Source organism: Polyodon spathula, chromosome 30 (genome assembly GCF_017654505.1).
Source record: "Polyodon spathula isolate WHYD16114869_AA chromosome 30, ASM1765450v1, whole genome shotgun sequence".
Classification (NCBI taxonomy): Eukaryota; Metazoa; Chordata; class Actinopteri; order Acipenseriformes; family Polyodontidae; genus Polyodon; species Polyodon spathula.
The window spans coordinates 6,448,785-6,468,606 of record NC_054563.1 but is presented as its reverse complement, the minus strand read 5'-3'; the positions used below and the strand labels follow the sequence as shown (position 1 = coordinate 6,468,606).

At 39.0% G+C, this 19,822-nt stretch overlaps 1 protein-coding gene across 1 annotated transcript in view; it reads right to left on the bottom strand.

The window, feature by feature from the left end:
* Window positions 1-19,822, bottom strand: part of myo7aa (myosin VIIAa) — a 62,271-nt gene that overhangs the window by 23,832 nt on the left and 18,617 nt on the right. Inside the window, exons 3-18 of the mRNA XM_041232846.1 lie at window positions 17,590-17,703; window positions 16,978-17,130; window positions 13,755-13,939; window positions 13,084-13,205; window positions 12,727-12,869; window positions 11,901-12,014; window positions 11,315-11,468; window positions 10,128-10,204; window positions 9,528-9,647; window positions 9,174-9,316; window positions 8,315-8,525; window positions 7,253-7,388; window positions 7,033-7,139; window positions 3,104-3,241; window positions 1,648-1,806; window positions 1,040-1,132 (exon numbers count right to left, since the gene is read on the bottom strand). Of these exons, the coding sequence (XP_041088780.1) occupies window positions 1,040-1,132; window positions 1,648-1,806; window positions 3,104-3,241; window positions 7,033-7,139; window positions 7,253-7,388; window positions 8,315-8,525; window positions 9,174-9,316; window positions 9,528-9,647; window positions 10,128-10,204; window positions 11,315-11,468; window positions 11,901-12,014; window positions 12,727-12,869; window positions 13,084-13,205; window positions 13,755-13,939; window positions 16,978-17,130; window positions 17,590-17,703 (2,169 nt within the window). The remainder of the gene's footprint in view (window positions 1-1,039; window positions 1,133-1,647; window positions 1,807-3,103; window positions 3,242-7,032; window positions 7,140-7,252; window positions 7,389-8,314; window positions 8,526-9,173; window positions 9,317-9,527; window positions 9,648-10,127; window positions 10,205-11,314; window positions 11,469-11,900; window positions 12,015-12,726; window positions 12,870-13,083; window positions 13,206-13,754; window positions 13,940-16,977; window positions 17,131-17,589; window positions 17,704-19,822) is intronic.

Here is a 19,822-nt window from a genome sequence, read left to right as displayed (position 1 = left end):
CTATATAAAATACAGATTGATTGATTGATTGATGTGTCAGGGCTTCAGTATAAAGAATCCCTTCCTTTCATTGTTACCTCTGGGATGAAGGTTGGATAGGAATGGAAAATTAAAAGGACTGTGACTGCTGCTCTCTCACACTGCTGGCAAGCTCTGATGCACGCTGTGAATTGAGAATTGATTTCAGATAATTGTTATTACTTTTACTAGGACTTTATTCTGTTACACATGTGTGGATCTTCTGTAGTGTGCTGCATTAAGAAACGCTAGACACCTTTAACCAAACGGTAATACAGTGCCACTTCTTTCCTGTCATCTGCTTTCCTTGGAAACTATAAACTCGAGTGAAGAAGCTCCACTCCTCCCTCTCCTGTTCTGTTCCACTCCGGAGCTGTTTGTTTGTTCTGACATTTAGCAGAGGAAGCCTAGAGACCTCAGAGTTTCCTCACAGGCACAGCAGGCTCTGTTTTTATGAATTTGTGAATGTGCACGCATGCATCAGTGCTCTGCTAGGTCATTTCTGGAGACGAAAAAATCTGACTGCAGTAGGTCAGTTTCTCCTAAAAACAATGTATTAATATGCATGTCACAGCCTTGAACAAGCAACACAGAAAGACCCTATCCACACTAACTAAACTGCAAGAAAATTATGTGTTGAAACCACTTGATTCCACTGACCATGCATTATTTAACTAGTGTGATAATGTGGTAAAGGAAAGAAATCAGGAGCAAACTAAAATCTGTTAGAGAAAATAAAAACTAAATAAAAAGTCTCTTTTACTTCTTGCAATATACCTGTTTCTATTTCACATATTGTGTATTTATGTTTTTTCTTTGTCCCTCAAAGCTGTATCCTAATGCACGTCTGTATCTCAGAAAATCCTACAAAATTGCTTTTTCACATTGGGTAAAGTCCATTTTATGAATTGTTTGCTATTTTATTCCATCCAATACAATTCAGTACAATCCCCTAGCTCACAAATCCAGTGGCAAGAGAAACCGACTTACAAGAAATCAAAGCGGCGTGGCATTACTGTACCTTGAGGAAAATCTTTGTCTTTCCAATTTGCCAGTCATCATCTCTCCCCAAAACAGCTTCTGCTATTCGCTGGCATGTCCCTCGCAGGTCCTCCTGTAAAACATTGTAAAAAGAGGGAAGCTCTGAGTTAGCGATCACTGTTGACAAACTTCTTTACCTTTTTTAATTTGCAATGTTTTTGGCCCCCTACCAAATATATAGCACAGTGGGCATTCTTGATCGATACTTTAATTAAATGAAGTTTGGAGACATAAATATGCATGCAACTCACCCCTCTATGCATACGATTCATTTGCATCTCCACCCAACTACTCCTTGGTCTATCTAATCTATTATGTGAGGTCTAGCCCATGTTGTGTGCCTTCAAACCAAGTTAGTTTGAGGCTATAAATCTTCAAGCTGTCATGTTGCCTAATCATCAATAAAATGTATTCTGTTTCAAATATATGTGTTGCAGGGGTTTGTCCTGGACCACTGAAATCAGTAAAGAAGTCACATCAGCATATCAGAATGTTAGCTGATTAACCTCAAACATGTTTTTTCGCTAAACAGTTTTAACAACTGATGCAAATCACCAGGTGCACTGTTTTAGCATTTAAGCAGCCCACCTGCTTGTACGCCGGTTTGACGCCTGGCATGAGGACGCGGTAGCGGTCTACAAACTCCACAAAGGTGTACCGGATGGGGTAGCCAGCTCGGCGTATCCGGATGGTTTCCATCATCCCGGAATACCTCAGCTGACGCACACAGAGCTCCCGGTCAAACAGCTGAGAGAAAGAAGCATTTCACACCAGGGATATTGGCATCGTCATGGCAACAAAAACACATCGAATAATGGAACAAGTGAATAAATCAGCGGTGAATTACTACAGCGTTAAAGGTCAAAAAGAAAAGGGTTTGCAAAAGCAAATCGTACCCGTGTGTCATTCTTGTTATTTGGTTTTCAATGTATGTCTTGTTTCTGTTTTTTGTCACACTATTGCTATTAAGTTTCAGCTCGGCCACATGCCTCGTTCCTGAAGACCATTTCAAGATGCTCAAGAGCTTTACAAGAATTGACAAGATAAATCGGAAACCAAACAAAATGTTCAATTTCAAAATGATTTTACCTTCAATTTATAGTGGGTTTCTCAGAATAAAATCTTTGTTGTCTTTTACATTTTAATTATATTACCCCAAAACGTTATGGGATCAATTCAATAAATGAAAACATTTTAATTCATTCTTATTTTATTAAAATCATTTATTTCACTTTTTCATTTCTCACTATATAGTGTATTTGTAACTAAGAGATATGTTCTTCTAAAGTCTTAGAATTGCAAACCCTTATTCAATGGCACTTAATACCTTACCGTGTGGTATAAATCTAAAGCAGCACAGCAGTTGCCTATTCCTGTAATGAACCAAATACAGACTCATCTTTTGATCTTCTGATTTCTTTAGAAAAAAAAATTGTTTGTTTATCATGTTATTTCCATTGAGTTACATTATTGGCCACCTGAGACTCGTTAACAACAACACACAGGGATATCCCTTCAGGAAGTTAGCACAGGATTCAGAATCAGATGAGCCGAATCTGTCTACCAGCAATACATTACAATGTTTCCAGTCTGAAAACATACATTATATCAACACTGCTTTCATCAAAACAACTAGTTCAATTCTCCAAGGGAGTTCCTTGTTTTACTCAGCAACACTTTGAAACGATGTAAAACTTCATTCTCATACCCTATTAATATAATTTGTAAAGTTTCAAAGAATACCTTTAAAAAAAGACAAAATCCCAGTAGAAATGTGACATAAACATCTATAAACTCTTGATTTTTTACAGATACTGTACTAGAACTTTCTAGTCCAATGTCTCGGTTCTTATCTTCTGTCTAGTTTATGTGCAGCTATTGGCACTGTGAAAATGAATTTCCTGCAGTTGGAAATACTGTTTTCTAAACTTGCTGACATTCCTGTATCACCTCACTACCAGGCTAAATCTCCAATGTTCTCAGATACGCACTGGATCCCATTACACCCCCACACCCTAAGTGGTATAAACAGAATCAGGCTTACCATGGGCTTCTTGTACTCATTGGGTTTGATGCAGCGGACGAAGAAGGGCTGACACACACTCAGGGTTCTCATCAGCAGCTCGAGCGAACGTTTAAACTGGCTGCTGAGAGTCGGGGAGCGCTTCCTGGTCTCTGCACCCTGGAACCAGGAAACAATGGATAAACTTCTCACAGGAAACAATGATAATGAGGCAATGACATCTTCCTCCCTTCTCTCTCTCTCTCTCTCTCTCTCTCTCTCTCTCTCTCTCTCTCTGACAAACACAACACACATTACAGGGTTCTATCAATAAAAGGCTAAAATGGATTTTGCTTGAGGGAACGTCCAGGCAGGGACTTCAATCTGTCTGTTATCAGTTAATACGCTTATTATAAAACTGTGTGCTGATAAAGGCTATTTGGGGCTTAAGCTCCCAAGTTAGGGAGGTTGTGAATTGTGCATTATAAGCAGAGTCACTTACGATAGGATACTGATTTACCATCTCATCCCCAGGATGGAGCACAAGGAGGTTAATTGACTTGCTCAGGGTCACACAGTGAGTCAGTCAGTGGCAGAGGTGGATGTGAACCAGTGACGTTCTGGTTACAAGTCCTGGACTTTAACCATTGGACCACACTGGTTAACTAACTAACCCTACCCCTAATCCTGGTCCTCAATGGAGCCACTTTAAAACAACTTGGGGCTGATGTGAAGGCATACTGCCAGGTCTTTTAAAACACCTCCAACATGATCTGGTTTACATTTAAAGCACCACTGAATGTTTTTTAAAGTTACTTGACCAAACCTTTCTTTGTATTTTATCACAAAATACTACTAGGCTCTCTCAAACAGAAAAATGAAGAAAGAAAAAAAAGTGTGATAAACACACTAGAGAAAGGGTTAGTGGTTTCGTTTTTATTGTGTTAAATGAATAGACAATAGGACACATATGGATCATATGCATGACTAATTAAGACAATATGGCTAATATTTCTAAAATGCTGATTGTAGTGTTTCAGTGAGAACTATAACATATGGCACAGTTTTGTTCTGCCACTTTGGGTAGGTTGTATCCCATTACATTATTTTCTTTTTCATTATTATTATGTGTTTATTTAGCAGACGCCTGTATCCAAGGAGACCTACACAGACTAGGGTGTGTGAACTATGCATCAGCTGCAGAGTCACTTACAACAACGTCTCACCCGAAAGACAGAGCCTCCTATCACACACCCACAGTCACTTACTGTGAGTGTCAAATGTCTTCATTTAATCTATGATGAAGAATCACCCCAATGTAATTGTAACCCAGTGGTTCAAGTGAGAGCTACGCCTCTAATTCCACAGATGGATTGCAAAGTACTTTGTAAGCCAAGCAAACTACTGTACATACAATGGGCAACTAAATCTATTCTGCTATCCTATTTAGACAAAATCTACACTTCTAGTGTCATATTAAAAATAATTCACCCCAGTGCTAAGCATCTTTCATTAGCGCAGTACAACAAACAACTAATGGGTCAGGACTAGCAAATAAGAACTAAGGGCGTTTACTAAATCCTGTATTCTTAAACAAACCTTGTGAGTTGTTTATTTAAAGGCTTGTAGCAGTAATACAGTATTTTGAATTCTTTATTGCAAAAAAGTGGGGTAAATGCTGTGTGAATATGGCCCCTAATGTCTACAAAGCTTGAATAAATGGTTAAATAGGTTTAGGTGTCCCAGTTTCTTCGGTATAGTTTTGGTACATAACATAATCTTCAATTTTATTAAGCAAACGGGATATATGACTTGGATTTTACACAAAGGAGAAATTATTTCATCAACAATATATCTAAACACATATGTAACTCCAGGTAACTCCGCTCTATCCTGAAGCTTAGTGGTATGTTAACATTTTTGGCTGCAGTCCTGGAATTAGCGTCTTCATTCTCAGGCAGGATCAGGTGCACTATGATAAAAGTCAGTTGATGGACCTATTTTTCTTACTCTAGGGATCCTCCAATCTAACCTTTATTGCTGCTCAGGTTGCTAGGATATGGTCTGCTCATGCAGCAATATCATCTGAGATGAACGAACTATTGGTTTTAGACATGTTTTATTTTTGTATTCTTAGACACCATTAAAATGTAATTCTAAGAACTTATATCTAACTTAAAATCGTTACTGGTCATTTTAGAAAAAAGATTTAAAAGCCTTAGTGCCATTCTCCTCCACTGACAAGGTGGCGGTACTTTTATTGTGGTGAGCAGGTACATCTTGATTCTTGCGGTCTCTTGAAATCAAGTCAGGTTGCACTTTGATGGCTAGAATTTGATTTCCGGAATGTAAATTGAAAATACACAAAGGATTTGCTCAGGTACCCAACAAGGGGGCGGGTCTCTCTGAAATGGGAAGAGAATGGCAAAACACAGCTCAAAAACATTTTAAAGAAGGGTCAAACTGTTTATCATTGAACAAGAACAACACTGTAAAGGTTAAACTATGATACTGGATCTGTAATGATGCTCAGAAGCCTTGCAGAAAATGGTCGCCAGATAACAGTGCCAAAAGAGACTGTCACTAAAACACAGCAATTCATGAAGAATCCTTTTTTTAAAAAACTGGAAACATCAAAACAGATGACTATGATAAGATGAACTGGGAGAAATTGGTAGGTGGTGAGAGACTTTTCTACCAGCGTGTCACACTGTGCAGTAGACAGTTTTACCTTCTGAGGAGGCGTAGAGGGCTGACCCAACACACCGGCCCGGTAGCCACACAGAAACTGAGACCGGATACCAGACAGAAAGACAGAGGCCAGGTTAGCAGAACCCACATCAGAAGAGTGAAAATTAGACAGGAACAGAACAAGAAATATCATTCATGAATCTTAGATTCTGAGAGAAGTCACTCATGACAATCACAACTGATCAAATCAGAAACAAAGCAACCCTGACAGAAGGGGTACTTCACAGAGGAAACCGAGCAGAACCATAAACAGACAGACAGACACCTACAAGGGCGACACAGGATCTGGAACAGTTAGGAATGGGTTAGCAGTGTCTAGAATTAGTTCACACAGTCTGAATATTGGTGTGATGATTAGATAAAGCGTACTGTTATCTGCTCTTAGCTGTCACCAAAACAGACCCTGTTTCCATATTCAATAAGCAGTCACCTGCCCAAAGATGCCACCAAGTTACGTTCCTTTGGTGACAAGTAAAATACAAAACTTAGAACTACACTAATGAACCATGTAAGGTTGTAGATGCTTCAAGCTGCACCTAACAGCTATTAAAATACTACACAATATAGAGTAATCCATGACATCTGATTTGTACCACACCTCAGAAAATGCTTCCAACTCCAATCCCAATCCCAATCCCCAGACTGGGGTCAAAGTCTTTGAACCTAAATCCTATTGTAGTATAATCCTATCTATATCTTTTAATGCAGCAAATCAAGAAACCCCCTATATATATATATATATATATATATATATATATATATATATATATATATATATATATATATATATATATATATATATATGGGGTTGTAGGGCTACTTCTTATTTTAAGATTTTAAGAGTGTCATCTCTTGTAATCCTAGTGCAGTATGCAAGGCTTCAGCAGCAAAGGTACAAAGGATGTTAAGAGACAGAACTCTAAAAACCATGAGAGGTATCCCTGCAACCCATATAAAGATATTATAATTGCTGTCGCTAAAAAAAGAATGATTATGCTGGAAATGTTGGATATTTTGTATACAGGCGACCACAGCTGTTTTTGACTGAAGTTGCTAGAATAATTAAATACATTTTTCAAAGTTAGCTGCTTACATTTTCCTGTTGCTATTTGTGTTACTAGTAAGGTGAGACACTTCATGTTTTTAATTGTATTTACGACTTTTAACAGATGTATACGTGAAGCTGCTACTGGTTCTAATGGGGACATAATTATAATTACCATGGCAACATCAGCCTGGAATATCTGCTTGATGAACTTGTTCTTGGAGGAATGGACGAGCTGGATAATGTCTCCGTGGAGGGTGTCCCTGTTCTTCTCCAGAAATCCTGCAATCCACAACAAGAGCAGCACACTATAATTCTTTTTCCTCCAAGCGAGTGGCACTCAACACAGGTACAACCAGTTCCAGTGAAGTCACCCTCACAGTATATGAACACACCTCTGGTCTCGTAGTAGACTACTCCAGCAAAGTGGGTGATTCCAAACTGGGTTTCGTAAGAGTTCTTTGGGGGAATGTAGTTGGTGTTCAGCTTATGTTGGGAGTTCAGTTTGTAGAGCATGGTCGTGTCAGTACCCTGTAGGAAGAGAAGATGTATTGTATGCAATACTGATGTAATTTCAACCTCCATACAAAGCAGAAGTGGTCAAATAAAATGTAAGGCAATACTACAGCAGGCCAGTTAAAATATCACGTCCACAGTTACTGATTGTAATGTGTTGGGGTGTAGTCCACTCCACAAACTGGGTTTTATTTCCCAATAATAAGTTACAACCAGTACATTTTATATAACTTTTAATATGTGTTGCATAGAATGAGATGTTAACCTTAAAAATAAAAACATAGTTTCAGATACCTATAGTGACTACCCATCGAGTACTTTTCAATACCAGCATTGTAATGCTGATAATCCAGAAATACTTTTAAGTAAAGCACTTTTTAAAATTTACTTCTGTAACTGCTTGAAAGCAACTCTATCAGTGGTACTGCAACTACATACATGGTAAGCATTTAAAGAAAGCACCACAGGAACTGAAGGGAAACAAACTTGGCAAAATATGAGGCACTGTTAACCACAGGAGCTGAACCACATGATCTGTCACTTATTTGAATTTGGAGACCCACATTCCACTGTTGCTCTAAAAGCTTGAATAGATGGTGAGATTGGTAGAGGAGTTACCAGTCACTGTGTTTAGTTATATATAATAGTATAAAGTTGCACCTGTACTGTACTTAGGGCAGTCACTATAATTAACCCTATCCGCTAACTGACAGAGTTGAGTAGTAAGTACAGTAACTATATAGATGTGTCTGACCACTCAGCAACTGTTATTGAGCACAACAGACAACAGGTCGGATTCCTGAGAACTGAGGTGCAACTTTCAGTCATCACCACCTATATCATGTTCCTTACAACACTGCTTCAAAGGAATTTCAGCAGGGTGTTCAATACAGCAGACACCACAACAGCCGATTTTAGAGCAGTGAAGGGCCGTGAGCTACCTTTGGGAACTTGCTCTCCTCGTCGATGAGCGAGATGATGTTCAACGGCTTGATGGCAATCATGTCCAGGGCATCCTGGTTGTCGGTGAACTCGATGTGCTGCCAGTTGATGTTCTCCAGGTTGTACTCCTCTTGCTCCAGCTTGAAAACGTGCCGCACAAAGAACTGCTGCAGGTTCTCGTTGGCAAAGTTGATACACAGCTGCTCAAAGCTGCAAAAGGCATGTTTATAATAGACTTGATAGGGCTTCTTCACACAATGGCAAGTGACAGGGTTGAGGCCTGCCCTATAAATAAGCATTTATTGCTGGTGTTTTTAAAGAGCGTGTGGCTCAGGGGTGTTGAATGAATGATTAATGAGCAATCAAACTCTCCAAACACAAGCCATGAGTAGTGAGTTTTTAGTTTGTGCTATTTTATTTTGTCTCTGTATAGTTTAAAGAAGTCTCTGCCCAGCCTGGAAAGTTTTGGTTAGGTTTTGTTTAAACTGTTTATTTTGGCCACTGTGCCTTTTTCTTTGTGTTTTGTTCATTAAAAGTGCGCAATAGTGCTTAAAACCTAGTCTTTCTGTGTCTGAATCTCTCTCCTGGCTGGCAACACCTGGGACACGATGCTAATCTGTTCACAGGGCCCCTATTTACAAAGCTTTTAAGTTATTGCAATAATGTTTTTTAGGCACACGGTTTGAAATGCATGAAACTGTTCCAAAGTTTTTTTTAAATACACTAACAGTATGGGATGGTTTTATGAATATGATACTGTTTTATAAAATAGACTTTGAAGAAATAACTCATAGGGCTATTTTACACTAGACAACACTTCCCTGAAACAAAAGAAATACGTTGGTCCTGCATCCTTACCTGTTGACAGTGAAGTTCTCAAACCCAAAGATATCCAGCAAGCCAATGGATCGTCTCACTGTTTTTGGCTCATTGGAGGGGGCTTTGTAAATGGCAGCGTTGATCTTTTCTACTATCCAAACAAACAACCGTCCATAGATTCCCTGAAAGATATTAATAACAACAATATTTTTCAATGCCTTTACAACAGTTTTATTAGAAATCTGTATGACATTGCAGTCTGAAATGTTTTAGACAGTTTGCGTTTGTGATTGGTCTTTAAAAACACACTGGTCGTCAGCCAGGCTATGCTAGTCCAGAAGATTGAACAGCTCTGGTCTAATCAAAAGAAAATGTTGGCAGCTCATTGATTACCTTTACAAAAGCATCCCTGACATCGAGAGCCTGCTCTATGCTGAGGGGTGTGGAGACGGTCTCCCCCCTGGTGATCAGGGTCCGGCTGGTGAGGCAGTTCATCACATCCTGAGGATCCACCTGCACGCACGCACACACCATGACAGAATCCAGTTAGACAAATACATGAATGAGTGCATGCTTTTCATTCATTGCAAATTATTCACCTGCTGTAAGGCGTTTTCCTTTTGCTAAACAATGAACACAGTTGGAAACAAAGAAAATGTTAAAAAGCGAACTGATGCAATTGAAACAGCTCCAGATATTCAGTTTGTTTCATGGTTTCGGCTTCATGCTTGTGCCTACTATTTTTGACACTGATTCTGAAACTGAATAGTTTTCTCCCATCGCCTCATGTTATAGAATTGACATAATACTTTGTCAACTTTGCCACCAGAGGGCTCTCACTTTTATCAGGGGAGGAATAAAAATACTTAATTCAGTTAAATGCCCATTTCCTTCAGTCTTACAGTTTACAGCATCTGAAATAACGGTTATAAAACACCATTATCCACTCATTTTAATCACATTTTCACACAGCTGCAAACCACTTTTACTGACCTCCAGCAGAGCCGCTGCTGTCATTAGATTAGGAGATCTCACCACTACACAGGCATCCAGATTATCATACATCCGAGCTGCATTGGGAAATACAACTCACGTTAGTAACAACTGAGGAATAGACTAAACCTTAGGTAAGAGAAAATGGATTGAAAAACACTGTTTTTGTATATATTCAAAAGGTTGGGCTTATTTGTTTAATTGTTGTTTAATTGTTTATACTGAACATTGAATATATATTTACCCAAAAATAAATAAATAAATAAACAGATAAATAACCTTGGCTACAGAGCTATTCATTTAAAAAAAGTCTCAGGTATCACCAGAACTGTCTAGCCTTTTCTGTTCAAATCAGTGATTCCCAGACTAATCGACCTTGCACCTGACAATGCAATGTACATTTACATGAAAGCTGTTGTTGCTTGGGGGTTAGTTTGAATGTAACACTACCTTGACGTCAGCTACATTAATCTTCATTTTTGAGGTAAAAAGGAGGTGATCAGAAGTGCCCATCCTTTTATTACTTATGTGTTGTTGTTGTTGTTATTACATTATATTAAACTGTATTTGTGTGCGGATGGACAAAAGCTGTCCGACATTATTATTTAAAAGCCGGCCTTGTACAATGTGGTTGGCATGGATGGGGTTAAATCCACCATCCTAAGTAGCTTGTCGGAATGTGGGTGGAGCCTTAATAAGATAATTATGTAATGGGTAATTAAGGCTCCAACCACAGTATAAAAGACCCACTCTAGCTCAGAGAGGCGAAGAGTTGTGAGGAGAGTAAAAGAGAAAAAGAGATAAAGAAAGAAAGAGAGAAATAAAAAAGAACAAAAGAACAAATGCTACCAGCCAGCGAACAAAGTACTTGTCTTTGATAAGAAGAATTCTAATTGTTTGGGTTATATTTACTTTGGCCAATGTGCCCTTTTCTTTGGTTATGTTTTGTTTAAATCTTTGCTTTATTATTTAATAAGTATACTGCTTCGGCAGTTTCAACCCTGTATCATTCGTGTTTGTGCTGCTTCCTGAACCTGATGTCACCACCCACACGCACTACTCAAGCCATCCATGACAGGTCCACAGTTAGAATGCCTTTGAGTTCCTTGAGCCAGAAAAAGTTTGGGAACCTCTGCTTTACACTGCTTAGCTGTTTGTGTATTTGATCAAATAATACAATACTGTACCTTCATAGTGTAGGTTCCCCATGTGTAAGATGGCAGCCATCAGTTTGGAAATCTCCCAGTTCTCTGTGTCAGTGAACATAAGGACCTTCATTGCAGAGCGAATATTTGAGTATTCTTTAGTGTCATCACGGCCATCACACACTGTACAATTTCCCTGGAGGTTGCACAGAAAGATTTATTCAAACATCAGATATTGACTGCACTGGAGTATCAAATCAGCACTCTCTGCATTAATGTGTTTGGAACACGGTACACTGATAGACTGTGTTGAGAAGAAAGCTACTGTTCAGTCTACATGTGGTTGAAAATGTCTGGTAAATGTAAGGTGGAAGACAATGGCTTATGATATCTGAAAGGAGATAATCAATACAAACAATACCTGTCACAGGTAGGAACAGTGTGCAATTCATTTTCATGGACACTTTATTCCAAACACTCCTATAATAACAAAGCAGTCCTGCATTGTACAACAAAATATCAACCGAAATAAATCTCTTGTGCCCAGATGCGTTTCTTTATTGCAGGAGGGTGAATGGACATGCTCTATACGTGCTGGCTGTGAAAGGAGTATCCAGCTGGCACTCACCATGGTGAGGTAGGAGTAATCAGTGGCTTTGCCTAACCCCAGCTTCTTCTTTTGTTCCGGGGTCATTCCTTTCAGCATGCAGTAAAAGATGTGATAGTTTCTCTCATCCCGGGCCTGGCAATACAGAAGAGATTCATATGAGCACACCTTTAGATACAGCGTTCACTTAAACCACTTTTCCAGCAGGACCTTGAAACCTAGAAAACTTGATCTCATCCAGTTCCAATATAAAACTGAGGCTGCTGCCAATTCCATCTGAAGCCTGCAATCCTCTCTGCAACCATGATGGTAATATATCATATCTTTGTATAATTCACGTTCACTTAGCTCCAATATTTCCCTGATAATAAATGTAACTGACAGGCCTCCAGTTGACACTCACATCTAGCATGCTTTGCAATGGACACTCAATATCTTATTTGAGTTGGAGAGGCCAAATTCTACCAGATCACAGTCCTACTTGGGCTGACAAAGTCCCATTTCATAATGAATTTATCTTGGTAGATGTAAAAGTGGCAGGTGTAAAGGCAGTGTAAGAGATTAAGTTGGTCTTGATTAGGTACAGTATTGAGGCTGCTGCTACTGGTGAGTACTGCAGTGCGATCCCATAGGGCACCACAGCTTGTGATTCCAAAGGGCATGATACCTCGATTAATACTTGGTTCCCATGTGATTCTCATCCAATCAACAAATCATAATCTAAAACAAAAGGACTGTCCAGCCATAACCTTGGCCAGGGATGGATTAGAGCCACACATCACCTCCTGATCAACTGCGGCCGGGCCATGCTGGCCTCAGACTTGGCTGCTAGTGATGGTCTCTGTACCTGTCTGCAGACTCTGGACTTCTCCAGCAGATACTGTTCAATCTTGGCTCCTTCAATGGCTCCTCTCTTGTTGAAATGAATGTCAATGTACTTTCCAAAGCGGCTGGAGTTGTCATTGCGAATGGTCTTGGCATTGCCAAAGGCTGCGGGAAAGTATTGGTAAATATTAAAACAGAGCAGATTCTATAGGACGCAACAGTTGTTTTACAGACCCCCTCATATGCCATTTATTTTGGAACGTATGAAGCACATAAATACATTTTGGTGCTGTGCAAAAATGAAGAAACTAAACATTTCAGCACATGTCTTCTTCATTGTAATGGATAAGTTGGCAAAGGGAAGGGGCACTCCAATTACCTTCCAGAATGGGGTTAGCCTCCAGGACCTGCTGCTCTATCCAGGAGTGTTGTCCACTGATTGCTGCCAGGAACTGCAGGATAAGTTTGGTGCTCTCTGTCTTCCCAGCTCCTGACTCCCCACTAGCAACGGTGAGAGTTAAATGTCAAATATTGGATGTTGATGTGAGCTGTTTAGTGGTGACTCCACATATCCATATATATCCTTCATAAATGCTGAGACCTGTGACTTTCCAAGTTTCATCACAACCTGTCCTCTAGATACTTTATAACTGTTTAAAGTGATAATGCCTCCACTACATCACTGTTGTGAGGATTTTCCATCCATGCAGGGGATAACCAACTGTGAAATGTACTGTTGCAGTTTGTATATAGTATATTTTTCACTATCATTCATCCCTGACATGTCAGCACCGTTGTGACCTGTGCTGTATTATCACAATACCAATGTTTCATGATACACACAATATTTTAGTGGGCATCCTGTCAGGAACAGCTTCTAGTGTACAATAAGAAAGGCTGGCAGACAACAAAGCAACACTAACACTTACATATCAGCTGCCCCTTCATATAAACTTATTGCATTTTGTATTCCAAGTTTCGTAGTGCAATTTTTCAGTGATATAAAGCATGTGGGATTGTTTCACCCCATTATGTTATATGATGCCCTACCTGATGATGCAGCACTGGTCTTTGTTGTTGCGCTGCATGTTGAAGTAGCAGTTGTCTGCAATGGCAAAGATGTGAGGTGGCATCTCCCCAATCTTTTTGTTGGTGTACAAGCGAATCTGGTCTGGTGTATAGATAGGCAGCAGTTGGTAGGGGTTCACAGCTACTAAGATGGAACCTGTGTAGGTCTGGGACAAAACAAGCATACATTGTGAGATCCTGTTTAAAATAAACAAAACAGGGTTCCCCCAAACAGTTCAGGAAGCCCGTTGTTTTCAGGGTGCAATGACGTTGGGCCAAGTACTTCAAATGAACATGATGTAAAGCACAAACAATCCTGTTATCTGTTTCTTGGACAATGGGGGGCCTTCTATTCTTTGCATGTTGACACACTTTGACACCATTTTTTTCTGAAAGTAAAAAACTTGAGATTATGTACAAGCCCTTAATGAAAAGGGATGATTAGCAGTAAATAGCTTTGAGAATTTAGCCCATTGTACAGCGTTGTATAACATTTTTCCTAGAGGCCAGAGAATGTGAGCGTATTAATAAAACTGCAGAAGCCTGACACGGTCCCTTGAATCACTTGGCTGCAGCCCCAAGTATCTGATGTTATCAATTGTCCATATTTTAAAGCAAGTACAAAATAATAAAACCAGTGTAACAGTATAACACTAGCACACAGGTTCAGTTTGTTGTTATTGCTGGGATTGTACTGTTAAGATTATTTTACTGCTCTCTAAAAATGTCTTTGTTTTGCTCTTGCTTTAGGGCCCAAACAAAAAAACTATTTTTGCTCTCCAGAATCCTCTGACCATTCCATTTTCCAAAGCATCAGTAATACTGTAGTGTTTTACCGAGCTTTTGTTCCAGTAGTCTTAATCTCAGAAGCTTGAAGTACTGTTGCTTTCCAAGCCTTTCTAATTAGCTGGTATGGAACCTCCATGAAAAGCACAAAGAATGAAAAACAATACACAGTGACCTGCCACACTGCACCTGTTCAGGACTTCGCAAGTGCACTGAAAGGTAGGGAATTGAGTTCATTAATAATATCCAGTACAGTAAATAAATTAAAATCTAAAGAATATTAACCCTTAACCTCCAAAACTTATTGGCACTAGCTACTTATAATGTACATATGCCCAGAACCAAGTTTTATGTATAACTTCATTAAAAAAATGTTTAACTCATTGAGAATATGTATCTTTGTATATAGTTGTTTTACTTGTTTAAAAAAAACAAAAAAAAAAACAATGCTAGTGTGCGAGACGTGAGTACAGAAGAACACACCTAGTCGGGGGTGAAATCTGAAATATCTGTAACTCTTAATCTTGCATTAGTTATTTAATGAGGATTACATCTTTAACCTGATGAATAATAACAAGAAAACCAGAATAAGCCATTAGTTATGCTAAACAGGTAAAATTCCCAGCGTCAGCATCTTGGTTCAAGTGTTGGTTTGATTGGCCAGATCATGCAGTACTGTAGGTGTGAGGTTTAATACACTTATAACTAAATGTATACCGGACTAACTGCTAATTGCCAAGTATCTTTTTAATAAGCCAGCTATACATTTTAACAAGTACCGCTTTGTTCCATCATCAGTAAAATGGCACTCTGCGATCACCAAGTAAAGTTAGTTGTTAATGACTAGTGAGCTCTGTGAAGTTGGTTATTAATAATTCGTTAATGTAGTGGTATCTGATGAATGGCATTGAACACGCTCGTGTATTGAGTGCTCATAAAGAGCATGTTCTTTACACTGTCACAGTGTTAACAGAGCTTCTTATTTAATCTCTAAATTAGAGCAGTGCTATTCAGCCACTGTGTCTGCCTGGCACTTAATACAAACGAGCTATTCAACTCTATATATACATGGACGCAACTAGATGTATGTATCTTGGAATGAAGACTCGGGTGGGTGCGTGGCTCTAGAGGAAACGGTTCCCACTACACAGTGGTATGGGAGTACGCTAACCACTTTCTGCAATGGCATGGGATACGTGGCTGTGGCAGGTAGCCTGTATATCAGATGTTAGTAGGACAATAGTGAGGCGTATCAGTGTCAGTTAGGTGATCCAGTCAGGTAATAATGGAGCAGCCTGGGCAGCACACAGCAATGAGTGATTATTCATGCTGAGTCTGTGACATGCTTACATGACATACTTACCCTCCCTCCACAATTAGTCTAAACACAGAAGGGACAGAGAATAAAGAGAAACAGCTTGAATTAAGAAAAAAAGGCATTTTACATACTGTATGTACAGTATATATACAGAAATAAAGCAAGAAGAGTTTTTAGAAATATTGAATCAATAATCGTGTCATGCAGTACAGAACAATTGCGCAAATAAATACATTCTACAGTGTAATTTGTCATCTTTGAGAAATTAAAAACAATTGAATACATTACAGTATAACAATGTGAAGAAAAAAAAACTGTGAAAGAATTTTAGGTGCTTAGAATTTAATCCAGTAATTTTAGATGCTACACTGTCTACCCACTAGAGGGAGCCACGTGACAATCTGAGGCCCTTGTTTATGGCTGTCTAGAAAGGAAGTGCTGAGGTCCTCCTACAGTGGTCCTCAGAGGTTTTTTGGCATCAGGTAGATGTTTATATTTATCATAAGGTTAATGGCATGGTAATTACTTTTCTCTTGACAACTAGCTACCTATTTTAAAATGTAAAACAAAATGATTGTACAATGCAGATTTATCAAATGGCAACATTTAAATCACAGAATGGTGGATTATAGTTCCTCTACTGCCACAACAGTATTGCAGAATTCAAGATCTGCAGTAACAGGCACCTGTGTCTCACAGGCACAAATTTGACACTGGTCAACTAGAATAGAAGGAAAAAAGTCACATGACCACAACATGACAGCCAATAGGTCACAGGCCAAAGTGAAGGTTTCCCTTTTGCCAGTTTTCATAAAAAACTTAAACTCGAGAGTAATTTAAAGACTGATAATACACAAAGTGTTGACAGTCATGTAGTTATTTAAACTTGGATCCAATGATAAAAAAAACACCTTAGAACGTGGGTTCAGAGAACCAAGCACAGCCAGCAGGTGAAAGAACCAGTGGAGAAGATTTTTCAAGTCGTCCCTCAGAGTGTAATGAGAATCCACATACCCCTGTCATTGTGGGTCAGTATTTAACAATGTGAATATATCTTTTTTTTTTTGTGAAGGTGTTAGCAGCGTAAGCATTGCTACTCACATATATAAGATGGTCCCTGTAACGAATGAGGAGGTTACGCAGGATCCCAGCCTCGTTCAGGTCTCCCAGTCGGATCATGTCTTCCACCCCGTGGATAGAGGTGGGGTGCATTGGCTTGATGTTGGTGGCATTCTGAGGTGAAATCCAGTGCTCCTGAAGAGCAGATAGCTAATGTTATCCAGGACACAGACTTATTACTCATGAGCTTTTTAATTATTTATTTAGTGCGGGCCTTTTTCACAAAGCTTTCACTGTGGAATTGTTTTGGTGGATTATAATAAATAAATAGTGATATTCACGAAACTGTTTTTCAACTGTTGTTGGCTTTTGTCAACAGTTTCAAAATATGATTTAATGCATTGAAAGAGACATTAAAAAATATGAATAGGGACAGAATTTGTCTTGCCAAAAGAAAAAAAAAAACATAAGACATAGAAAAGTTTCAAATGTGCAGTAGTATGGTAGGTTGGGCTCACTTAAAAATGGTTGTTTCGGCTCAGTTCAAATAAAAATGATACTAAGGGGTGATTTACAAACTGTATGGTGTACCTTAGCCATTGGCAGCACCCTATTGAGACTAAAAGCATTGATGAGCAGTCATGTTACACTTACACTGCCTTCATCATCCAGCACCTGGATCTGCCCGGAGTCACAAAGTTTGACCACAGCACCAACAGGAACATCAAACTCCCGGCCAGTCTTGAGGTCCAGCCAAACATAGTCCCCCTGAAACATGAGAGACAGAGGTTCAGAGCTGCAGATGAGACGTTTGTAGCCACTTGGCTAGTATTTTTTTAACGTGAAAATATTTATACCATACTGGCTCTCCCATTGGGCTTAAATGGTAGTCAATGTGCAAGTACAGTAAGACTTTTTAGGGAATAGGCCTGCAGAGGCCTGAGCCTATTTTCTATCTGATATTAGGCAACTTCTGAATATTTTACAACTTGCTCATTACAGACTGCAATTTACTTTAATACATTTTTACAATGCTTTATGAAAGCTACACACACAGTAACATATACCAGTACTGGCACTGATAGTTTCAATTGTTTTTATTTTTTATATATGTATAGATGTCAAGACTTGGGCAGTGGCATTGCTCTTGGTCTCATTCCGTTGCCTAGCAACCGTTGAACTGGATCACATTGGAATAGCTGTTGTCCAAATGTCAAGTTTTCAGGCATGTCCAAAAAAAAAGAAGCAGCTTCCTCTAAAACCACCATTACTAAAAACCACTTTTATTTGGACGTAAGCACTTGAAAATGTGATTCTCTGTTATCCAATCCATTACGATGGCTGCCCAGTGGAATGTGAGAAAAATAGACAGTAAAATGCTAGTGAGTTAGTCTGCTGCACCACCTCTCCTTAATTGCTTGTCGCCGGTTCAGCCCTTCCCGGAAGTGCCGGAAGGTTCTCAAGTCCGCCCGTGGAAGAGGGCGGAAATGGACATTTCGGGACTTGAGTGTGGGTGGTTGTGTTTTAGGGGAGGGGGTGGCCTTGGTATGGCCGATCAGTGTTTCACACTGTGATTGTCTGTTGCATAGGCAGTGCTATTAAATTAGTTAATAAGGCACTGAGGACAGACTTTAAAGGTTTTCTGGCTCATGAACCATAACACGACAACACTAATGAATTCTGCAGCTTCAGTGGGTTCACATGTCAGAAAAGACTCATAGTACCATTCTAGGCTGCAGACAATTCCATTGATTATGATGTATCCACTCTTATTCCTCTTGAAATATATTTGCATTAGGAGGGATTGTAAATTTCCAGTTCAAAGGTTCAGTTTTACTGTGGGGACATTTTATAAGGTATACTTATCCTTTATAAAAGTTCTCCACAGTAAAAACATAGCACATCTTAATAAAGAATAGTGAAAGCATGATATAACACAGGTACTGTTAGCCTTGTAAAGCCCAGAGAGGTATGGTAAAGCATATTAAAAAACATGGCAAACCATGGTAAATGCATAGTTTAACCATTGGAAAAGCATGGGAAAGATGCAAAATGACCGTGCAAAAATACCATGGCGCAGAGGACAAGAAAATAAACTGTGTGTTTGGAATACAGGATCTACTGCCCAAGACAAGGTATCCCTTTCCTAATGGGAATTGAATATACCACTGTATGCATACAAGTATTAAAACCATTGATCCTAAAACCAGAATACAATGTCTACATGACTGGAATTCACAGATAGAGAATACACTGGATTTGGATATTATTTTTACAGTACCACTTGTAAGAGGGATTGTTCAGCAGGGTAGCGCATGTACTTTATGCTACAAACTTTTCTAACTAACACTGAGTTCCTCCAGTTAACTGTGTATAAAACTGCACAATTATTATTCAGATTTACTGATTTAAAAAGAAAGACAATACAACCTGGATGTTTAGTGCTTCACAGAATAATCGTTCTGGTAGATGTGTTTCGGTAAATGATTGTTTAAAGCTGTACACTGAGTTCAAATCATTGCAAAGTGTAATTCAGGGGTGTAAAAACCCTGTCCTCGAGGTTTTATAGTTATCATAAAATAATATAAAGAAAAATACTTTAGTACTGTTCAAAAACACTAGCGCATACTACACTAAGAATGTACTGCAGTGTACTATAGGAGACTGTGTTTGTGGACGTTACTATATTATTTCTTTAAGGAAGGTAGTTAAATTGGTTCAATGAAGTAATTTAGGGTCAGTAGAACAAAGAGCAGGAGGCCTCACATTGCACACCTTTACATGGTAAAGCCTGGCAGATGCATTTTAATATTATTACTATTATTATTAATAATTAATTAATTAATTAATTAATTAGGCAGATGTCTTTATCCAAGGCGATTTACAG